The sequence below is a fragment of the Malus domestica genome, chromosome 09 (assembly GCF_042453785.1).
Source record: "Malus domestica chromosome 09, GDT2T_hap1".
NCBI lineage: Eukaryota > Viridiplantae > Streptophyta > Magnoliopsida > Rosales > Rosaceae > Malus > Malus domestica.
The window spans coordinates 33003311-33025483 of NC_091669.1; the positions used below are offsets into that span (position 1 = coordinate 33003311).

General features: G+C 34.8%; 1 protein-coding gene and 1 long non-coding RNA gene across 2 annotated transcripts; both read right to left on the reverse strand.

Annotated features, from left to right (window-relative positions):
* Positions 1-8732: 8732 nt before the first annotated feature.
* LOC103435566 (BAHD acyltransferase At5g47980-like) lies at positions 8733-10280 on the reverse strand. The gene has a single exon (XM_008373956.4). It carries the CDS (start codon positions 10172-10174, stop codon positions 8831-8833), a length of 1344 nt encoding a protein of 447 aa, XP_008372178.4. The 5' UTR covers positions 10175-10280; the 3' UTR covers positions 8733-8830.
* Positions 10281-12326: 2046 nt separating this feature from the next.
* On the reverse strand, positions 12327-15917 carry LOC139188040 (uncharacterized). The gene is made up of 6 exons (XR_011571155.1): positions 15761-15917; positions 15273-15327; positions 14009-14186; positions 13020-13187; positions 12725-12786; positions 12327-12395 (listed from the first exon to the last, which is right to left on the reverse strand). It is a non-coding gene; the product is annotated as an uncharacterized lncRNA (long non-coding RNA).
* Positions 15918-22173: the final 6256 nt, after the last annotated feature.

A 22173-nucleotide genomic window follows, 5' to 3' on the forward strand; every position in this document is an offset into this window, starting at 1 on the left:
AGTGAAGATGAATAATATTAGACCGCAGTACTAAAGGCACATAACTTTTCCCACATCAACACATCCTATGCAATCACGCAAAGTTCGAGTAATTTAGTCAGTTTATCCACTATCATGTCATAATTCATATGCCACCATTAAGCAGTAAAAAAATATTACTCACGATAAGATCTTGAGAAAATTGTAGCAATGGTCCATCAACTTTAATTTAATTAGAGATTAAAAATTCATGACCATTGGTCCCTTAACTCATCAAAACCTTCAGCTATGATCATTTTCGTTAACTCCGTCAGAATTCCATCAAAATGAGTTATGTTGTAATGACCATTGCTACAATTAGGTTAAAGTTTAGGGATCATTGCTTTAATTGGGATAAAGTTGAGGGACTATTTCTCCAGTTTTGTTAAAGTTCAAGGATCATTACTACAATTTTGCTCATTTGGTTTTCCATATTTGTCCCTCGATTCAGCCTCATGTGCGTGGCATATGACTCATTTTGACGGAAATTCTAATGGAGTTGAAGAAAATGACCATAACTACATGTTTTGCTGAGTTAAGGGACCAATAGTCATATACTTTGAGTTGAGGAATTATTACTCTAACCAGGTTAAAGTTGATGAGCCATTGTTACATTTTCATGTAAGATCTTTGTGTAAATGAACCATTAGTCAACTTTGAGAATCATCTTGACCGTTAGATCAGTTTTATAAATGGCACATAAGATTTTCAAAGCAATGATGTCAAGTTCAAGTAATTTATTCAGTTTACGGACTATCCAACAAATTATTTTAAGTAAAGTGGGTAGGTTTTGATACATATTGGCCAATGGGATGTAGATAGAAATTGCGTATCTATTGGTAAGGTATCAATTAACTATGCAAGCAAAGGGAAATAGATGCTCCCGGCCCTGCCACCAAATTCTTCCCATCAACTAATTTTGGTCCTTGAAATTTGATCCAACAGCTAAAAACAGAGACTCACTTTAAAAGATAATAACTTTAGTCATTGGATCAAATTTCAAGGATCTGGATTGTTTGATGGGGAGGATTTGGTGGAAGGGATCCGGAGAGGATCCCTTTCCCATGCAAAGTATCCTTGTGTTTATTGCATTTGATTTTTTTTTTTCCCTTTTGGAGATGTTAAAAAATCTATATCAGCAATAACAATAAAAAAAAACAATAGTATTTTCTAACCAAAACATCAATTCTTATAAAGCAGGACGTTGATTGGCAGCAAAGACGGTTAATGTCAAATTTGATAGAAACTTCAAATAATTTTTAATTAATTATTAAATATTTTTATTATTGGTTTAAAACATTATCTTTTCATCTTCTTTCATTACCACAATGTTTAAATATTTTTATATCTTTTAGTTCATCTCCTTTCATTACCAATAGCTAAATATGAATTTTATTTATGTTTGGAATTTAAAATATCGGGTGGAGAGAAAAATTTTAAAAGATGTCAAAATGCCACATAATCTGTCAAATTTAAAATTTATAAGCAAAATTTGAAAGCAGTCAAAGTGCCACTTAGTATGACGATCTAATGATATTCATCTTCACTTGTACGTGAGAGGTCTTAGATTTGATTCTCGCCAAAGACAAATTTGAATGACATTATTACGATCCATTGTGAGGCTAAGCCCACCCCTCCCTTAGTATAAATAATATTGTTTGTTCAAAAAAGAAAAATATTTGAAAACTTCCTTGGAGATGGTCTTAACAAGCTTTCAGAGTTCAAATTGTATAATTGAATCAAATATTGCATTTAGTCATGATTTTAAAAGTGAAGGGAATATTCACCATTAAAAATAAATAATTAAATTCAACCCCAAAAGTCAATAGACATTAATTAAATAAAATTTATATACGTTTTCTCATTTACTCAAGATTATAAAAATTGAAAGGGAATTTCAACTTCTCTACTTCTCATTTTGTTGTTAGAATTACAGATAGGTGCGGGTGAGTGTCACAGCTCGTCCTGGGATTTCTTTTATCGAGGACGTGAAATGACAGAATTACCCTTGACGGGTATTAAGGTATGTGTGTGTGTGACATATTATTGGACTAAATTCATTCATTCCTAAGCTTTTGGAAAATAAATTAAGTTAGATTAAAATGTTGGGTTGTAATTTGTGTGGTTAGGGAATGATGTTGTGGTTTGTTTTTGGGTGGACCACATAACACTCATGCACGGGACATCTTTCCCTTTCCCATCCCCGTGCTCTCTCTCTCTCTCTTCTCCGTCTCAGTCACCCTCTCCCTTTCGAAATTGTACGGACGAGACCAATACCCTCGAACTTTCACGGATCGACGCCAAAAAGGTATGGTTCTTCATCCTTTCGACCTCCTGAGTCGTTTGGTACTAGTTTTAGGACGTGAAACCTTCGAAATCACGTGAAACCCGAACCTCCGTTTTATGTCACTGTTCATGCAATCGTGATATGTTGATTTTCAGGGAATTCTAAGCTTATAGTGAGCTTAGTGAGGTCCCAAGGAACTTGGAATGCTTCGTTTGAAGGTTTTGGACGTCGGGATTATTGGGTTCGAAATTGGCCGGTTTTCTTGGAATTTCTCCGGTGAGATTTTGTAGTTTTTAGAGCCTTAAAGTAGTGTAACATGAAACTACATGCTTAGTGCTTCCCAAGGAGATTGAAAAATCTCCAGTTTTTCGGCCACCGGAAAAACCAGTCCGGCGAGCCGAGGTATGATCAGATCATATTTATATATATTTTTACTTCGAATTCACTCGTCTTTTCTTAGTTAGTTCCTTACATTTTTGAGCTATTTACGTTATTTTTGTGTTTATAGGATTTGTTATGCAAAGAAAATAAAAATAGAACAAGTGAAATTTTATGTAATAAATTCGTCAAAAGCAAATTTAAATTACAATATTGCTAATCCATTGTAAACCAATATTTAAACTATATATTTCATCCTTTTATATTTTTTTTTCTTGTCTAATTTAGTTGGAAGCTTTAAGTATTTATGATACTTTTGACTTATTGTGTTTGTAGGAGAAGAAAGAAAGCCAAGAGAAAAGGCAGCAAGGCTGCCAGAAAGAAAGAATAAAATTGAAGGAGCAAAAACGCAGAAACGTGAAAAAGGGGAGCTGCTTTGGCAGCTGGTGAGAGACAGGTCAGAAACAAAAAGAATAATAAAAAGAAGAAGAGAGATGCTGCCTTTGGGCAGCTGGCAAAGGGGTCTGGGAGCGGGAGAAAGGGGCTGCCCTTTGGGCAGCTCGCAGAGACGCAGGAAAGAGAGAAATAAGGAGGCTGCCTTGGGCAGCACGGGGTCAGCGAGAAGAAATCAGCGCGAGGGGAGAGAACGGCAGGCGCAGGAACGAGAAACCAACGGCACAGAAAGCTACCCTTGGCAGCGTGGGCACGAAAGCAACAGATCACCTTCTTTCGGTTTAATCTTTTCAAACTTCTATTTTATTTTTATTTTAATAATGTGTAATTAAATTTATTTTGGCTAGAGGTTAATTCAAAGCCATGAATATATTTGTAATATGAATTGATTACCTTCGGTTGTGATTTCATAAGTTGTGATTTCAATTTACTTATCCGTTCGTATAAAAACTGATTTGTGTATGTTGGTTGAGAGTGCACGCTTAATTTACATGCATGAATTTGATGCTAGAATATAAGTGAATTTCACCTAATCGTTATGAACTTATTTTCACAAGTAGTAAAGGTTGCTAGTCACAATCACGTTAAGTAAATTCTTGGCAAGAGTATCATGCTTTTCATAGTTACGAATGCCTCGTCAATGCTTATAGTTTTCACAAAGTTTAATGATCTTTGATTGTATCTCTATTGTGCTTTTCACGTAGGGGACTTTTGAAGAATGTTTTGAATTGTTGTATGCGTTTTCCCGTCCAATTCAATAACTTAAGGAAAACTTGAAGATTAAAAAAGTGCTATTCACGGTTAATCTGAAGTGTTGAAATTCACAACTTATTGAAAGAACAATTGAAAATCAATTTAGGTTGCATATGTGTCATGTGTGGAGAAAAACCCTCTAGCTAGTCCGTCATTTATCATTTTACCTTAATTTTATGTTTTTGTCAATTCTGTAATTTAATTAAGTTTAATTTACTTTTCATCAAAACCAAACACCCATCCATTATTAAATTATATTATTTATTTAGTTTTCTTTATTGTTAGTCTTTTAATTTAATTTCCGTCCATTTCAGTTCCTAGTGTTTAATTTAATTGTTTTCATTATTTTGAGTCATTTTAAGTGTGTTTCGAGTTATTAGAGTTTTTAGCCTAGTTTTGTATCCTTGAGTCTTATTTAATATTTTTAAGTTAATTTAATAGATTAGCAATCCCTCCTAATCCCCGGCCTAGAACGATACCCTACTTACATCTATACTACAATTGTCAAAAAGAGGGTTTAATTTGTGTGTTAACTTATTTTACGCATCAAGGTAGGAGACGCGCGTGGGGGGCGCGTGGACCCGTGCATGTCCAGGCGCGTAGGGGCGCGTGCAGCTTCAGAAATTTTTTCTAAAAATTTCTTGACGTTCGTGACGTCGAGTAGGTCGATGTGGTATATTCATATGCCCAATTTGAGCACCGTATGAGAAGTTATTACGAATTGTCGGTTATGTGCTTTAATTAACGTTTTTATAGTTGTTTCGCATATAGGTGACACCTATCCCGAGGACGAGCGCATCCAGGGACGTCACGGGGGTTACGACCCATCGACTTACTAGTGAGCGGGCAATTTTGTTTTCCGTATATACCTATATACTATTGATTTTCCCAGAAATTGAATTTATATGAAAGTATGTTTTTAAATGCCATGCATGCATATTGTGAATTATATGAATTGATAATTGATGCATATATATATGTGAATTGGTGCTGTGGACGCATAGGTGAGTATTAGGTGAGTTTTATGTTATTCATGTGAATCATTGATGATGTGAATTGTGTTGAGAGCTCATAACATGCATCCCTGGTGTTAGTGCTTATATTATTCACCGCACCGCACGCTCACCTTGGATCCAAGTAGGTGCATGTCGTACAGACCATGTGAGGGTTCCGACATGCTAGTCATATAGATCACTAGAGGTGGTTCCGACTAGTAGGTGACCTTAGATTATGCACGCAGATGATTGATGAGAGAAGCACTAGAGCGCATTCTTACACCTTTCTTATCGTACAGACTACTTTAGGTAGTTCCAATTTATATGCAGAGTAGTGCCGTACAGGTCACCGTGGTGACTCCGGCTGGGTTGGATATTGAGCTATGGAATTAACCGTACAGGACCAACTGCAGGGTCTCCGGTTGATTCCTTATTTCACCTGTTATAATGTTGCATCCTTATTATGTTTTGATGCATAGCATGACATATTTTTCTTGGAAAGTGTTAAAGATTTGTGATTTGAGTTTGAGATTAATTATGGTTATATATATATACTATTTTCTGGGAAAGTATACAGGTTTTACAGTGAAGGGTTAGAAATGTTTTAAATGAAATGTTTTGGAAAACTTTGGTTTTACTGACCCACTCAATTTTGTTTTTGCGGCCCTCCAGGTTCTAGTTAGCAATTGGTGGCTCACAAGGTTTTCTTCGGCGTTCTGACAGACTTCCTGCATGTAGGACTCACCTGCGGGTGTTGTAATTTAATTATAGTCCTACTTGACTGCACCTAGTTTTTATGCTCTGAAATTGTGTACTGCACATTTAAACTCACTCTAGCATGCTAGTTGGATATTACTGCTAGTAGTTGGTTTTTATTCCTTCGTATTTCTCATATCCTTTGCTTCCGCATTGCACTTTTGGTTACATCACACTCACGTGACGGTCAGCACGCCTTGATTCTAGGATTGGGGTGTGTCAGTGAGGCACCCAAATCCTCCTCATCAATCAAGTCAACAATCATTTAGAGAAAACTCAGCAATCTGTTATGTAAGCTATACATACATACATACATACATACATATATATATATATATATATATTAAAAAAAGATATTATATATATTAAAGAATAGGGAAGTGAGCTAACCATACAATAGGCTAGCAATAATTTGGTTCAAATTCGTTTTTGGCGAAAATTGAACCTAAAACCTCTCACTTCAAGTCCAGAGAAATATAACTAGACCGTAGTACTAAGTGGTTAAGCTATATATATTGAATGGGGATGAAAAAACATTTTTCTTGACTTTAAATGGTATTTACTAATAAATTAATGAAGACAAATTGGAACTACATTATTACTAGCCCATTGTGAAGCTTAACCCAATCCCTCACTCCCCACCCCTTTAGTGTAGATAATATTGTTTGTTCAAAAACAAAAAAAAATAAATAAACCACGAGGTGGTTGAGTGGCTGATGATGAATTCTAGGCCCCTATTCAACAAGCACGTCTTAGGTTTGATTCTTGGCGCTGGTGGACCGTATGATGGTGGCCAGAGAGAGGCTGAAATGTCTCTGTGAGTCTTCCCAGCCCCCAAAAGGGTTGGACTGTGGCGGCAAAGACACCAGCTGAAAGTTAAAATAATTTACCTAGAGTTAAAGAGCTTGTTTATTAACAATGAAAATTGGAGGAATTGGATAGAAGATGGATTGAATTGATAATGAGTTGAAATGAGGAGCTGTGTTAGAATTAGATTACTGTTGGAACTGTTTACTTAAATATTCTAAAATCGGAATAAGAATGAAACTGAGTTCATAAAAATTGTTTATGAATTCACCTGAATCGGAATTGAAGAAAGTTGATGTTCCACCATAAACCAATTGGCAATATGGAGAGTAGCCCAACCCCTCTTATAAGTCCATGCAAGGTCCCTCCTCCCATCAACGTGGGACTCATTCTCAACATGTCCTCTCACGTGTGATGAATTTTTCAAGCCTAACACGTGGACAACACAACAGGGTGACGTGGAGCGCATGTGGCCGTTTGGCTTCATATGTGAGACAATTAGCTCTAATATCATGAAAAAAGTTAGGGTTCAATCATAAAAGTAATTGACAATACGGGGAGTAGCCCAACTTCTTATAAGTCCATATAAGATCACTCCTCCCATCAATGTGAGACTCATTCTCAACCAAAATAAAAATTAGTATGATTACTAAAATATTATTATTCTAAATTTATGTACTAATAATTGAATAATTTTTTATTCAGATTAATTGTATCATTAGTGATAATTTTTGGAACTTAATAAAACCTTAATAGTATGTATTTGTTATTTTTTTTTAATTCATATTCAAGAAATACAACCCAGTAAAAGGTAAATATAGTAAAAATCTAAGGGCGTAATGGGTAAGAAAAATTGATTATGATTCCTCCATACTCCTGCAATTCGATTACCATCTCCAATCGAATCCAGATCCTCGCCTGAGATCCTCATATCTGTGAATCGTGTCATTTCATTGTACATCGTGTTATAAGAAATTATTATAATTTTTTTATTTAAAATTAAGTACAAACAATACCTAAGAAAAACGAACTGCACAATATACGATGAACGGATACGATTTACGGATTCTCAGAATTCTCACAAAAAGAATCCGAAGAGGATCCTGTTGGCCTCCAATCAAAGAGTCACACCTTTCTTTTTAGGGAGATTATATTCACACACCCCAAATTACTTCTCTCACACTTTTTTAATTTTTTAATATTTTTTATCAAGTGTTAGTGGTGTGTAGAAAATATTAAAAAATTAAAAAGGTGTGGGAGAAGTAATTTGGGGTGTGTGAATATAATTTCTCTTCTTTTTATTCCCTCAAGTTTAGTAAACGAAGTTATGTCTAGTAATTGGTATTCAATTTTACATTTTAATTTTGATTATGAATTAGTAAACGAGATATATCCCACGGTTCTATTTATTCCCCCAAGCCCTTAAAGGCATTGGGTTTATAATTTTTTGTTTTTTGTTTTTTTGTATTTTTTCGTATTTTTTGTGCCGGACACATTTGGTGTGGCCCTGATTGTAAGTGTGTTTCACTGTGTCAACACTTAATTAGTTTTATGTGCCTGAATAATCAATCTTGATACTACTATTCATTTCCATCTCCTTTATTGATATTGAGATCTCTTTTTTGGATACAAATAATAAGATAATTACATTAAATTCATCTAAATTACACAAAAGAAGGATTTAAACATGAGTGTAGAGGAAGGAAGGGTGTTGAGATGGTATATCCCATATCGAAGAAAGAATAGACATTGCATATGCTTATAAGTAATTGGACTCCTCCCCATACTATCAATTAGTTTTATGATGAAACCCTAACTTTCACATGGTAACAGAGCAAGTTGTCTACTCCACGTATGTGCTTATAAATAATTGGAGAGTATTAGCAAATTGGTTTTATGGTATAATCTCAACTTTTTTCAAAAGGTTAGTGCAGATGTTGGGTTCTAATTGGGAATGAATAAATATTTCTTCAAAATGTTCGTAGCTCTCACTCATGAAAGCCATGTGATTCAATTTGTGATAGAAATATTACGTTATAACCAAGAATTTCTCGTGCTTGGTGATTTATCTTGCTTAGTGAAAAGGTTTTCATTATACCTGTGTTTGTGCAGCAATTTCTGCATCTAGCTATCCCAGGGATAATATATATTGATCGTTTCCAGCCCCTTTACAGTCTTTAATCTAATATTAGGTTAACATGAGTATAGTTCTATTTAATTCAGCATCTTATTGGTACGACTTGCAAGCGTAATTAATTAATGAGTGATTCCGGTCACACGTACAATTCGAAAAACATCAGAGTTATGTTGATAAAAATTTTAAAAGTCAACGAGTAAAAGTATTAAGTTATTACACACCAAATAATGTAAGGAAACACCCATATTACATGACAGTCGGATTCACAGAAGCATATGCAAGCAGCTCCTTATTGCATTCAAATTTGGCCATGTCTTCTTCACTGAATGTCAAGGATGCTTCTATGCCTTTCCCATCTCTTGTATCCATAAACACAATTAGATTCTTCATTCCTGTACTCTGACACACCCACAATGGCTTTCCCCATCCGAAGTTGGCTTCATAGAACGGAAACCTGCACCAACTGCTGCAATTGTAGTTGTCTACATCCCTCTTCATGAGATTTCCAAACTCTCTGAAGAATCCACATGCTTCCTCCCCACTTACTCCATTCCCGTACTTTACTTTAAATTCCTCAACCCCTTTCCTCAGTTTAGCAACCAAGCTTGGAATATCAATATCGACGACTTCAATTGCTTCCGTTTTTACTGAAAACATCCCCACAAGATTTCCCATTAAGTTTTCTGCCAAGGGCTGCTGCACCAATATTTTCCGTAAGTTGGCCACGGGAGACCACTCAGACGGCCTTACCACACCCAAGTTTGATCTTGATACTGTGGTGGCACACTTCCAAATCAGGGCTGACACTGATTCAACCCGCGTTGGGTTTGGCACAGAGGTACTTACGGCCTTGGACTTAAGAGCAGCAACCTTAGAGGCCTCAAACACAAATCTTTTGGTTATGCACTTTTCTTCATCGAACTTCAAGGCAGGTTGAGGCGAGTTCAAGAAATCTAGTTGTGGAAAAAGAGAAACTGCAACACCAAGTTTAGGAGTAAGTAAAACATGATCAGTAGTAACACTATTGGATGCAAGGGCAATTGCAGCCCAGCTTTGAATGAATGTGCTGAGCGTACAGGCATCAGTGATGATATGTGAACTGCTAACCCCAATCGCCAATCCACCACATTCAAAGAAGGTGGCCTGGATTAGCAGAAGATAGCCTGTCTCTGCTTGTGTGGATCCTATTCCTGTTGGTAGCAATTGTCTAAGGATCTCAGCATCTGGTCTTTCCAAAATCTTCAATATGGGACAGTTAACTTGGGCTTCAATAAATGCAGACCCATGGTCATTGCAAGAAATGGAAAAATTATATTGGAACTCCCCAGCAAAGGGGTAGAAATGAGTGAGAGCTTCGGATAAGGATGTTTTTAGAAGCTTTGATCTTTCAACAACCAAAGAAGGGTGATCAATACTATCAACGACACCACTATTAATGTTGTTGGGATAGAAGAGTAGTATTGGGATAAAAACATCTGGAGATAATTGATCAAAAACAGAAAGCTGGGTGGTTTTGAGGTGTGGAGGAGTTGAAGAGGATGGTTTAATTGTTTCCTTGTAATTGACTTCAACCTTCATCTCTGAAGCCATCTTTTTCTGTTCTTCGCCTTGATCACAATCGATCACCCTTTCCTTATGAAGACATAAATCTGTTGTCTTCGTGTTAGTCAACTTTGTTCTGCCAACCAGAAGACAAAACATGTGCATACAAACTAGAATATTTAGGAAAAACATGATGTGCTGCTTCAAGATTCCAGTGTATAAAAAAAAAAAAAGAAAAAAAAAAAGAAGGTTCCTCGTGTTGAATTCGATTTAGTTTCTTCCCTTTTGTTCAGCAAATTGGTGTAGTTTATTTGTTTATATTTTGTCTTTTTTTCCCTATATGTCATTTAAATTTGCGCTTCACATCACAGAAAATGCAAATATCTATCGCAAGTGTCACTTTTAGGCTTGTTAAACAAAGCTAGGAAAAATAGTAGTAACTAGCCAAAATGTCAGCGCGTTGCTGCGGGACTTGAATGCACCAGCCTTAACCACATGAATTAAGACATTTAACCTGAAAAAAAAATTCAACATAATCAAGAACGAACAAAAGGGATAGATGAGTAAAAGGTGTAGGTAAGATAAGCAGTTTGACTTTTATATACATTCAACTGAGATGATTACAAAAGGTATAGTTGCAAAAAAATGCTCTGTTTCCTTGAGAAACAGAAGTAACATGCATTTAACACTTATATTGCTCTTCAAGTTAAGACGGCAAAATATATGTCCTACAGGCCAGGCATGTGTTTTAACAGCTAAGCAAAAAAGCAAAAAAAGTGTGTTGTTCTTGTTTCAATAGCTAATCTTTCAAGCACTAATGTTCAAAGCAAAAAAGATGCAAGATGCCTGTTTCCATAAGTTACAGAAGAAACAGAAGGAAGATGAGGGGTTCAAACCTGTAAAAACTCGCCTCTCGACAACATGACGATACTCTTGATGGATGGTGTCCCTTAGAGTCTGCATGTTTTAAGTTCAAAATTTAGCGATGAAAGAAACAAAGATTATGAGATTAAAACAAAACTGATAAAAAAGGATACAGACCCGACGACTTAAAAACCGATTCTAATAAAATCGAAAACCCAGTAATTCTAGTAGTCACCGTACCACTGAGAAAACATAAAAAAATGAACACCAAAGAAGTCGATCACTATGAAAACATCAAAAACCAAAATCAGACGCCAAAAATCCATAAAATTAAATTATGAGTTTTATTAATCGGGTAGGGAATCAATAAAATACCACGAATGTTGGTTCAAAAAAAAAAACCTTGATACCAATGGACTGGAAAGGATTGCTTTGTCATAGAAAGTAAAAGAATAAATTGAATAAATTGAATATGCTTCTTGCCAACCAAAAAAGTAAAATACAGGGCAACAACCATTTCTTTTATCCTGTTTGTCGAACACCACCGGCATTTCAAACAAAAAGGAAGAGTTTAATAACTAATAACTTCAGGCACTTTCCAGTTGTTAGCTAGCATGATAAAGACCATGGATAATTTATGGTGTTCATTTTCCTGCCATTTGAAGTGACCAGAAACTGAAATTTTCTTATCAAATGTGTGAATGCTGCAATATATAGGATGACGGAGAAAATTCCAGTGAAGATTGGTTGAGGAAATTGATAGTGTCACTACTTGCCTTTGGAAAGATGTCTTTTCTGGAAACCCTTTCAAAGTGTTTAGGATCCGAAAACTTGTAATCGATTAGAGTGTGCCGATTAGGGTGATTTGCTATCTAAGACTCACTTGGGAGTTGGGAGCGAAGTTATAAGTCGCAAGCTCTTGAAATGCAGTAATGAATTTGGATAATATTGGACATGGAAGAAAATATCACATGCACAGCAAGCTAAAGCGACCAAAAGAGGAAAAAAAAAACAGAAAGAAAAAAAAAAAAAGATCTTAAGCAAAAACCATGAATCCAACTCAAAAATGAAATCTCCCAAATAACATCTCAAAACCATAACCCAAATCAAATGCACCAAGTCTCACATCAAAAAATAAATTATACAAATTAACATATTGGTAGAAACCCGACAGAGATTTTAGAGAGAGAGAGAGAGAGAGTACTAGAGGAAGTGAGATATGGTTGTACCTGGAAAGCAAAAAATAAATTATATAAATTGACTTTTAACATTTGTTGACTCTAACAAATTGATACATAATAACAGTTGTTTAGGATATAGATATGGGTGTACCTGGAAAGATTAAAATTCACCATGTAAGCCGTACTCGTGGAGGACTTGCTCTAGTTCTTCCATAGTGATATACCTGATAATCAGAATGCATTTTGGCAACATTGTTATAAATAAGATGTTGAAATTTAAGAGCATTATGTAAAAGATATTAAAAAAAAAAAACCCCCATCTATTATGATCTCTGCATACCCTTGCTGTCTCGTAGGAGAAGCCAATGAACAGTGGCAGTACTATCAAGCAACCAAGTTATGAAATACGAATTTAAAATGTACCTATTTACTGTGTCTGTAATGAATCTGTGAAATCAAATAGTTAAACCCTAAAAAGCACCTTGCAAATGGCATAAGAAAATTGAAATTAACCCTAAAGAAATTGGGAGAGAAGAATATGAAAAGGGAATACCTTTCGGCCCTTTGAGTTATTGGAAAAAAACCCAACAGAGCAAAAGCCTCCAACTCCAAAGACTGTTGTGGGATTTTGAAGAGAGTAAGAGAGAGAGAAAATATCGGAAGAAATAAAGCAAGAGAGGGGGGAAAAAAGGGGGAAGAAGAAGAAGAAGCAGCAAAAGCAAAGCAAAGGAAGAAGAAATAAGGGGAAAAAAGGACGACTGAAATTAAGTACGCAACCATATACTTATAATAGCAACTAATCAAATAGAACTAAAAAAATATGGAGGAATCATATCAGTCACACTTACCAAGTATTGAAAGATATCGAGCAACAAAATCAGTCTCACAGTTAAGTTCAATAATAACAGCCTTGTTCTCATTCTGAGCCAAAGCCAGCAAGCCCTCAGCAGCCATCCGAGATGACTTTTTCGATGCCAAAACCTTCCCTCTCCTCCTCAATTCCTTCTGAGCAGCCTCTGCATTTCATTAACGAAACCAACTTTGATAAGGATTCAAAAAATATATATACACACACATAACCGATTCAAATTAGCATAAACAAAAATGGGAAGAAAGGGGTTCTGACCAATGTCCCAATTGCTTCAGCCACCGAAGCAAAATAAGAAGAGAAAAGGACAAAGGGAACAAACACACATAAAAATACATACACTAAATTATTTTTTGTATCTATACACTGATAATTTGACATTCAATACGGAAAACAAATCTATAATTCAGGCTTTAAAATACATTGTAAACTCAATTAATACAAACAAAGAAAAAGCATCACACTAAACAATTTCATCAACCCCAGACATGAACAGAGTCACACCCTAAAATGAACCAATGCAGATAAACACATTTCACCAGACTAAATCCAACAAAATCACAAATCAAAACAGGCATCTCTAGAGAATTCAAATAACCAAGAGATAGGTGAGATGATAAGATAAGAGTTTGGATTTCATTTACATTCAATTAAGCTGACATCAAGAGCTAGTGTACAATCAAAAGGATGAACTCCAAGCAATAGATTGTTAGCTGGGTAGAAAAAAAACGAAACATGCACAAATTAAATTTAAATTTTCCATCACCTAAATTGTAATTAAAACAAATACACATCTTAATCACAGAAGGACTTTCAAATGCCACAATGTTTAACAACTACTGTTCTATCAATTCCTAATCTTATAAATCATTTTGTGACAGTTGGGAAAGTTTACTAAATAACAGAGAAAAAAGAGTAAACATAATCAATCTTTGGGTTTGAAATAGAATCAGAGTTGAGCTTATGTACCAATATGAAAGTTTTGAGAAACAATGGAAAGATAGCTGAGGTCCTGGTGGTAGCGGTGGCTGAAACTTGGAAGGGATCTGGTTTAATCTTATTTGCAGTGAAGCGGTGAGCGACATAAAAGGTGGAGGAAACTGGCGATCCCACTCATCAAAATGAGAAATTTCATAAATGCATTGTGCTGCAGAGAAAATAAAGAAGAGATTGCACAATAAATACGTGAAAATCAGTAAAATCGTAAATTAAAAAAACCAAATGATCAAGGATAAAATTTAGAAACCCTACCACACAAATCGCAAGAACATAAAAATTACCAATAAAAGTTAGCAAAAAACACACACGGTGTGACAATAAACGCCTTAACGCCAATGATGGCCTCAAACCCAAACAAAATCCCAAATCAGTTAAAAAAATAGTGAAAATGAACTGAACCCATTCCTCTATCATATTCTTTTCCTCTGTTTCCCTATCCCTAATCCCAAATCTCTTTTCCATGCTTTCTCCGCCGTTTTTCCCTCACATGTTTCCCTATCCCTAATCCCAAATCTCTTTTCCATGCTTTCTCCGCCGTTTTTCCCTCACCCTCAATCCCATTTTCTTCCAAGTCTATAATCAAAACCACATGCATAAACACGCTAGAAATTTGCCAAAACCCACAACATAGCCTAACTAAAAATCTCACCGATTAAAACTTTCACCAAAAAAACACACTATCTCTCTGATCGAATGAAAACTCCAAAACCAATTCAATGGTTGATTAACAACCCATAACAGTATCTTATTTAAAATTGAATCCAGAAAAATTAAAAGCTTCTTACATTTAAATTGTGAAGAAAACGCCATACCAAATCAAGCATTAATGTATCGTTTCATACTGACAATCTTGGAAATTCATATACCATGTTCACTTTGCTTGATTTGTTTGATCAGAGAAATTACTTTCTAAAAACAATCTTGACAAATGATAATCTTGATTTACTTGATTGTCCAACAACAATCTTGGAATATGTATCGTTCAATGTATGTCTTTAGAATCGAATGACAATCTTGGAAATTTATACTGACAAAGTGAACATGGAAATTCATATACAATTTGACAATACCAAATCAAGCAATATCTAAAGACCAAAAACAGATCCTACAAAGCAGAAACCCTATCTCATATGCATTAAAATGATTGATAAATTCTTGGTGAATCATCATAAAATTAACCCAATTTCTCAATTCCAAAAACATGAAAGTTTAAGAAAGGGTTCTGAGTTCTCACCATAACGAAAATAATCATATCGTTTCAGTTTGAACTCGGGGTCAATTTCCATCATCTGCATTAACAGAAACAATAACTTATGTCAGTGCATTCAAACCAAACCCATAAATCAATTCCTAAAATCAACTGCAAATCACAAAGTTACCCAAAAAAAATCCAGCAAAGAACCAAAATACCTGAAAATTACTATATTAGTACTCCCTCCACCCCAAAATCAGAAAATTTGAAATTAGAGTTTGATAACATTGTACATAGAAAGTAAGGAATCGATAATTTAGGTGGTTTCCCAGGACAATAATGAGCTTGTAGAGATCATATTCATACATGGATGCACAAATACACAGACACTATAGAGACCATTTGATGAAAAAAAAAAATAGAGATGCTCAGAGATTCAACACACACTATACATAGATCCATGGCTTAGAATTTCTCAGATCCGGTTGAAATTAATAAAATAAAAAAAAATTAAGGATGTGAATTTATACCTCTGACAGTCTGAGCTCCGTTCCCCTGATTCCTTCACTGGCTTGGTGCAAACCTGCGGAGATCGGCGATTAGGGATAAGAAAACTGGCGGCCGTGGTTTAGTTTTTTGAGAGAGAATTCAAGAGAAAAGAAAAAGGAGAAGAAGAAGGGGATGCCCCTTCCCTTATGAGATTGTCAATAACATTTGAAGTACTTAACACCCATACACTATATTTACACACATAAACTAATCAGCACTCATAACATGTCAATGGTCCAATGATTATGGAGCTCAAAATTTATACAAGAAAGGGCCAATCAAATCATAAATTAAAATGAAAACATGTAAGTAATTAAGAATTATTACTTGCTTAGTCAGTTCCTTCTTGTCACTTCAAGGATTATTCAATTCAACCCGATTTGATCAAACTGCATCACCCAACAAAACAAAAAATAAATGAATTAAAAAGAAAATTAGGGGAACTAAATTAAATATACACTGACTGACTTTTTGGCTAGAAAACCCAAAAAGAGCAATTAAATAGCAGCGCATAATGACGGAAGTTCTATGAAAAAATATGAATGAGTTTTCAATTAATAATTGAGGCCGAAATAAAGAAGGCCTTTCTCACCTTTGATGCAAGGCAGACAACAAATTCATTATGGATTAATGTATAATATCTAAGATCCTTTTTTTTTTTTATTGAGACGCTTCAACATCATCCACCTAATTCATATCACACATCCATACATAGCTGAGAACGCGTATTCCCACCACCATTGTATTGTTACTTTAGTATGTTTTTTCACTAAGAAGAAAAGGAAAGAGCATCACAAAAAATTTAGTTCCAATATAGCTGAGAACAATTATAATAACACAGATAAAAAAAGGCACTATCAAAGAAATCAAAGGTTGTTTTAATAGAAAGGAAAAAAGCAGTAATGAGAAAAATTCACCTGTTATTACCTTAAATTGGAGTTAAAATTACTCACCCTTTTTTTTTTCATTGCACCAAGACAAAAATAAAGAAAGACTTCTAATCCCATAAATAGCAAATACTCTACTATCCTAAATTCCTAATCCCACTTGACTTCGCCGCCTCACACCTTTGTCCCCTGTCTTCCATTAACTAAAAACACTCCCAAATTACACCAGCCAGCCATACAAAGTCATTGGCCACATCAAATATTAGGCACGATTCAGGTAACCAAATTCAAAGAATAGAGTTCAGATAACAAAATGCAAAGAACAAAATACATATAGTAAAATTCAAGAACATGATTCAGAGGATTTGAACCATATTGAGTTGAAAACTTACCGAAGAGCGACGATTCCAGGGCGGTAGCAGTCAGGCTTCTTGACTTCTCCAGTTGTGGGTGTTGATTTTATTGAAGCCTCAAAATTAAAACAATTAGCAACTTTGATCCAATAATCTGATTGTTTCTCGGAAAAAAATAGCTTGCAATACAGATTTTGCAGCACTAATTAGAAAGAATTAAATCCAGGTATGAAAAATTGAATGAATCAATTACATTAGATATCATATATTGTCAGCAACAATAATTAACCGATTCAAATGTATCTAGCTAGTATGGATTGAACAGCCACTTCAATTGGGAAAGAGAAGATGCAAAATCGAGCAACCACTTGGATGATCAATGGATTATTCCATCTAGAAAATGATAAATATATACATATAAAGAGGCAGAGAGAAGAGAGGGAAGCATTATTACATTTGGCGGCATTGATAGGTGCAGAGCAATTGATTCTTGTTTGATCCTCTATGTCTTCTCTATGCCTTCAGTCTCCAAATAGCCTCCCTCACTTGGTAGAAGCCACTGATAATTCTGATAAAAAACAAAACAAACATTCAAATCAATTGTTATCAGCATTACATGGACTAAAAGAACAGAAGAAGTAAGATTTCATGTAGAAGATCGCTTGTATAAACTAAATCCAGTAAATCAGAGAAAAATGTAATACAACAGTACACGACTGGAAAAGAGAGAGTACAAAATCTAGTCTACCGCTTAAGCATGACTCTATGTAAGATTCTTTTTCCTTCCATTAAAGTTTGAACAGACCAACATATCACATTATGGAAAACAAATCACCTTCTCAGCTTTGGCAGCAGCTTGTGCAGATTTTCCATACAATTCTTCTCTAACAGCAAGTTGACCCTTCAATTTCTTATCTTTCAAGCCCTGAAAACACAAAATTCAAGATGCAGTGACAAATAGACATGTATACGTTTCATGAAAACTCAAAGTTAAATAGTGCAATGTACAAAAGGTGAGAGCTTAATCCAGAGCTATCATAACTAAAATACCAAAATATCATGCAATCCGACTAAACATGTAACAGCAACCATCAGAGAATTGAAAATTTACTAATAAAATGAACCAAAGACAAATTTTGAATAATCAGGAACGATGACGTTTTAACATTGACATAGTGTGTTCGTGTGTGAGAGAGACGGAAATAGAGTTGGAGTTCGACAAATGCAGAAATCAACCTTAAGATTCCCTCTGGTTCAAATGGTGCAAGCACCATTGAGGAGAATTAGACGGCAGAGGTCGATAGTCCGAAGAATTAACACTGCATTCCTGAAACACAAAGGATTAAAAAATTTGGATTATCATCAATGAAATGCACTAATACAGAACTTTAATTCTGATATTCAATAAACAGGATGTTGATAAAGGTTATGCTTGCCTGGAATAACCGGATTGATACGGTGAAAATTTTGAGGCTTTAAGGTCTGAGCTAAAAGTTGAAGCTTCTACTTTCCAACTCCGAAAGAAATAACTGTGAAAATGCACAAAATAAAAGGCTTGATTTCCAAACCATAAAAAGGAAATTAAGAAATTAATTTATATATTTAATTTGGGTGAGGGATTTGAACAGAAAACCCATTTGTTCCATCCTCCAGATTCATGCTTTTTTTCCAAACCATTAAAGAACGAAAAGAAAAGGTGCATAATTTACTCAAACCCACAAAATTAAAATTAATTACACCATAATCAGGCAAAAGATTCAAAATTCACAATGTATAAACCCAAATTAAACATAAAATTCAAAATTAACGACGCAACAACCCGAACCTAGATATGAACATTTCAGCAAAGCCTAAACCCTAGACAGGCACAAATGTTCATTTCTTCATAGAAAATTTACAAAAATTTAAAGAATGACAACCCCAGCAAAACAAAATCCAAACATATCCAAAATTAGCAAGATAGACACAAATCCAAAAGCAAATCAGCCTCTCACACTAAGCAAACACGGTAGCAGCCATTTAATCATTTTTATTAAATTATTATTTTTGATAAACCCACTCAGCCTCCAGAGTCTAGATTAAGGCTTGAAGCACAACTTTGAAAAATCGAGACTACCTACAACTGAAAATAAATCAAGAATGTAGAAAAAAATGAAAATTTCATACTAAATGAAAAAAGCATCCTTCAAGTGATAATAGGTATGGTGGTTCCTTTCACCTTTTTCTTCTGACACCCTTATCACACAAATACAGAAGCAACAAAACATGGAGAAACAACCTAGCAACAGAAAGATACTCAAAGGATGTAAAGCAGAAAAGGAACCTCAATTCGATTTGTTGAGAAGGAAACAGCAGCAAAGCATGAAGAAACACAGAAACGTGCACAGTGCAACCCTCTAATTTAAAAAGACACAAACCTGACTATAATAGTGTACGAAACAGTGCACTAAACAGACCTATCTTCCTAACACCCAACTAAACAGGCTATAAACATCCATTACAATTTTATTGACACAAAAAAATGGCAATCACAGTTTTACACAAAAGAAAATGGAAAACCAAACAATAAACAATGATTTCTGAACAGTGTTTTACCTGTTGAATCAGAGAACAAAACTGAAAACCCTATCCTCTCCCATACCTCCCTCAGACATCCTCTGCTCAGCAACCCCGTGGGGTAACCCGTTAACCCCAAAAAACGCAGGGCATGCTCTCTGCCCTCTCTCTCCCTGTCCATTCGTCCCTCAAGGAGGGTTAGGTAGAGGAGAGGGGAGGCGGAATCGAATATCAGTAAATCCAAAACCTGCAGTCTCATCAGGAAAAAAAATCACCAAAAAGAAAAAGGCAGGTATATATCACCAGGAAACAAAAAAAAAAAGGCAAGCATTAGCCAAAATTTGTAAATCAAACACAGAAGTGTCAACTCATTCTCCTCTGTTAGTCTGTTATCACCTCACATGTCACACTTTTTGAGATTGGATCAATTCGATCATAACCAAACTACCAGTATTAAATTTAACTAACTAACGATCAAATGATTTAAACATTGTGTATTACAAATTCAAATCAATGGTGGTAATAAATAAGATAATTTCAGCTACCATTTGTGATTAAAAACGAACAATGCTTACTCCAAAGGAATATCTGACAATTTGGGTCTACTTCTGAATTTCGTCCTCATTAAACTGTTTACTTACCTGGTTTTAGATGTCTTTACGTATCAATCAATTTTTTTTAGAATGAAGTTAGAAGATGTTCTAGCACCAGAGACTATTAGAAGTTGGTAAGATATGCCGATACAGCGGTTTGAGAACAGTTTGGGAAACTTTGGGTAGAAAATATGCTCGCAAGGAAAACCGACAATGGGTGAGTATCACTCTCAAAGCTGGTTTATGTTTAAATTAGTGAATTACCATAATCTTTACTGGTCGGTTTTCACTTTTGGCCTACTTCAGTGTGTAAATGCTGAATGTATTACTCATTTTGCTTGATCCTGGGCAACTCTTACACCCTTACTACATTGCCACATTTCTGATTTTTGAAGAACGAAGACTCAAAATTTATAGAAATACGAAAATGAGAAAATGATACATCTTTCTCAACCAATATGCTATAAATGTTCACCACCAGTATATAATAAAAAAAAACAAAATGCTAACTTCATCACATAGCACAAACTTTAAACGCATCACCTTCCGAAATTAAATTAAGAATTCATATGGCACTCATTGAGAAACTGAGACAAACTGAAGTTGTATATTGTAAAATGCAACTCCTTTTAGAATTCCTAAGTCACGTCAGTTAGCAAGAAACCCATTCTAACTCAAGTTGTACAGTGTAATAATGCAACCACAAGAAGACCAAACTTCTGCTGCTAAAAAGCTTTTACAAAATAATAAAACACTTAACAGTTTGAACCCTACCAGAAAGTTTACATGAGTTGAAGAACAGCTGCACTTAAGTGCAGCAAGATCATAACCTCTTACAGCTTCTCCTCCGTGTCAGAACCACCTGCAATCCAAATTAAGAAAGATTCAATGGCAGATCAAGAACAAATCAATAATAATTTAAACTAAAATCGCTAATTATTGTTGCATAGAGAATTCATATCAAGATTAACTACATTATTTAATTCGAATGGAATCAAAAAGCAGGATAAATATGAAGGGTAAATAAATTAATAGCAAAAGTCACATTTCAGCAACAATTAATAGCAGAAATCAGAGTTGAGTAGTAGGGACCAAAACAATTTCTGTAAAAAGATCAGAATCCCAACAAATGTAAGTAAATTTATGAAGCCTATAAAGCTTAACAAAATAAATGAAGCAATCAGTATGGGAAAATTTGATGGGTTTCGACACCATTCCTCCAAAGCCTCAGTAGTGGTAGTTTCACTTAGCACGCCAACAAAATTTCAAACAGCATTCTTGTTCTAGTACCAGATCAAACACACAATTATTCACGAAAAAATATGTAACTTATTTAATAAGGTATACAAAGGAACTCATCACAGGTCAAGTACCTTTACAAACTTTGAAAAATATAAATCCCAAGTATAAATCATGTCAAAAATATCAAAACATTTACGAAATTTTTATCTTTCCATTCCAAAGACAGACCAATTTGAGGACAGAATAAAAGATAGACCTCCTCAAGCACACAACAAATTTGAAATAATACTTCCGTAAGACAAACCAGTACAGATAAACACTGAACAATAGTTTAGAGCCCAGCCTCTGCCTTTAACAGTTTGTCAATTTGTAACTAAATTGAATCTCATCATACTCTCATTTACTTTTTCAGGATGCTCAAAATGCTATCAATGACTTAACTGGTAAGGATGATGTTTTTCCTATCTAAACTTTGTTTTTCGACAGCTTCAAAAAAACGAAATCATTAACAAGATTCAGTTTAATTAGTTTTCTTATCATATCCAAATTTTATGCAGTTTATATAATATCCAGAAATAATTCATAACAAAAGGGCAGAAATGATAACAATATATTCTAACAGTAGAGAAGCGAATTAAAAATTGAACTTAGCTCAAAAACACATACCTTTCAAGGATCGGAGCCTCAGAAAAATTTATGAAGTTCACGCAAATATTTTTAGGTCTCAATGCACCTATATACTGCAAACCAACGAAAATGTAAA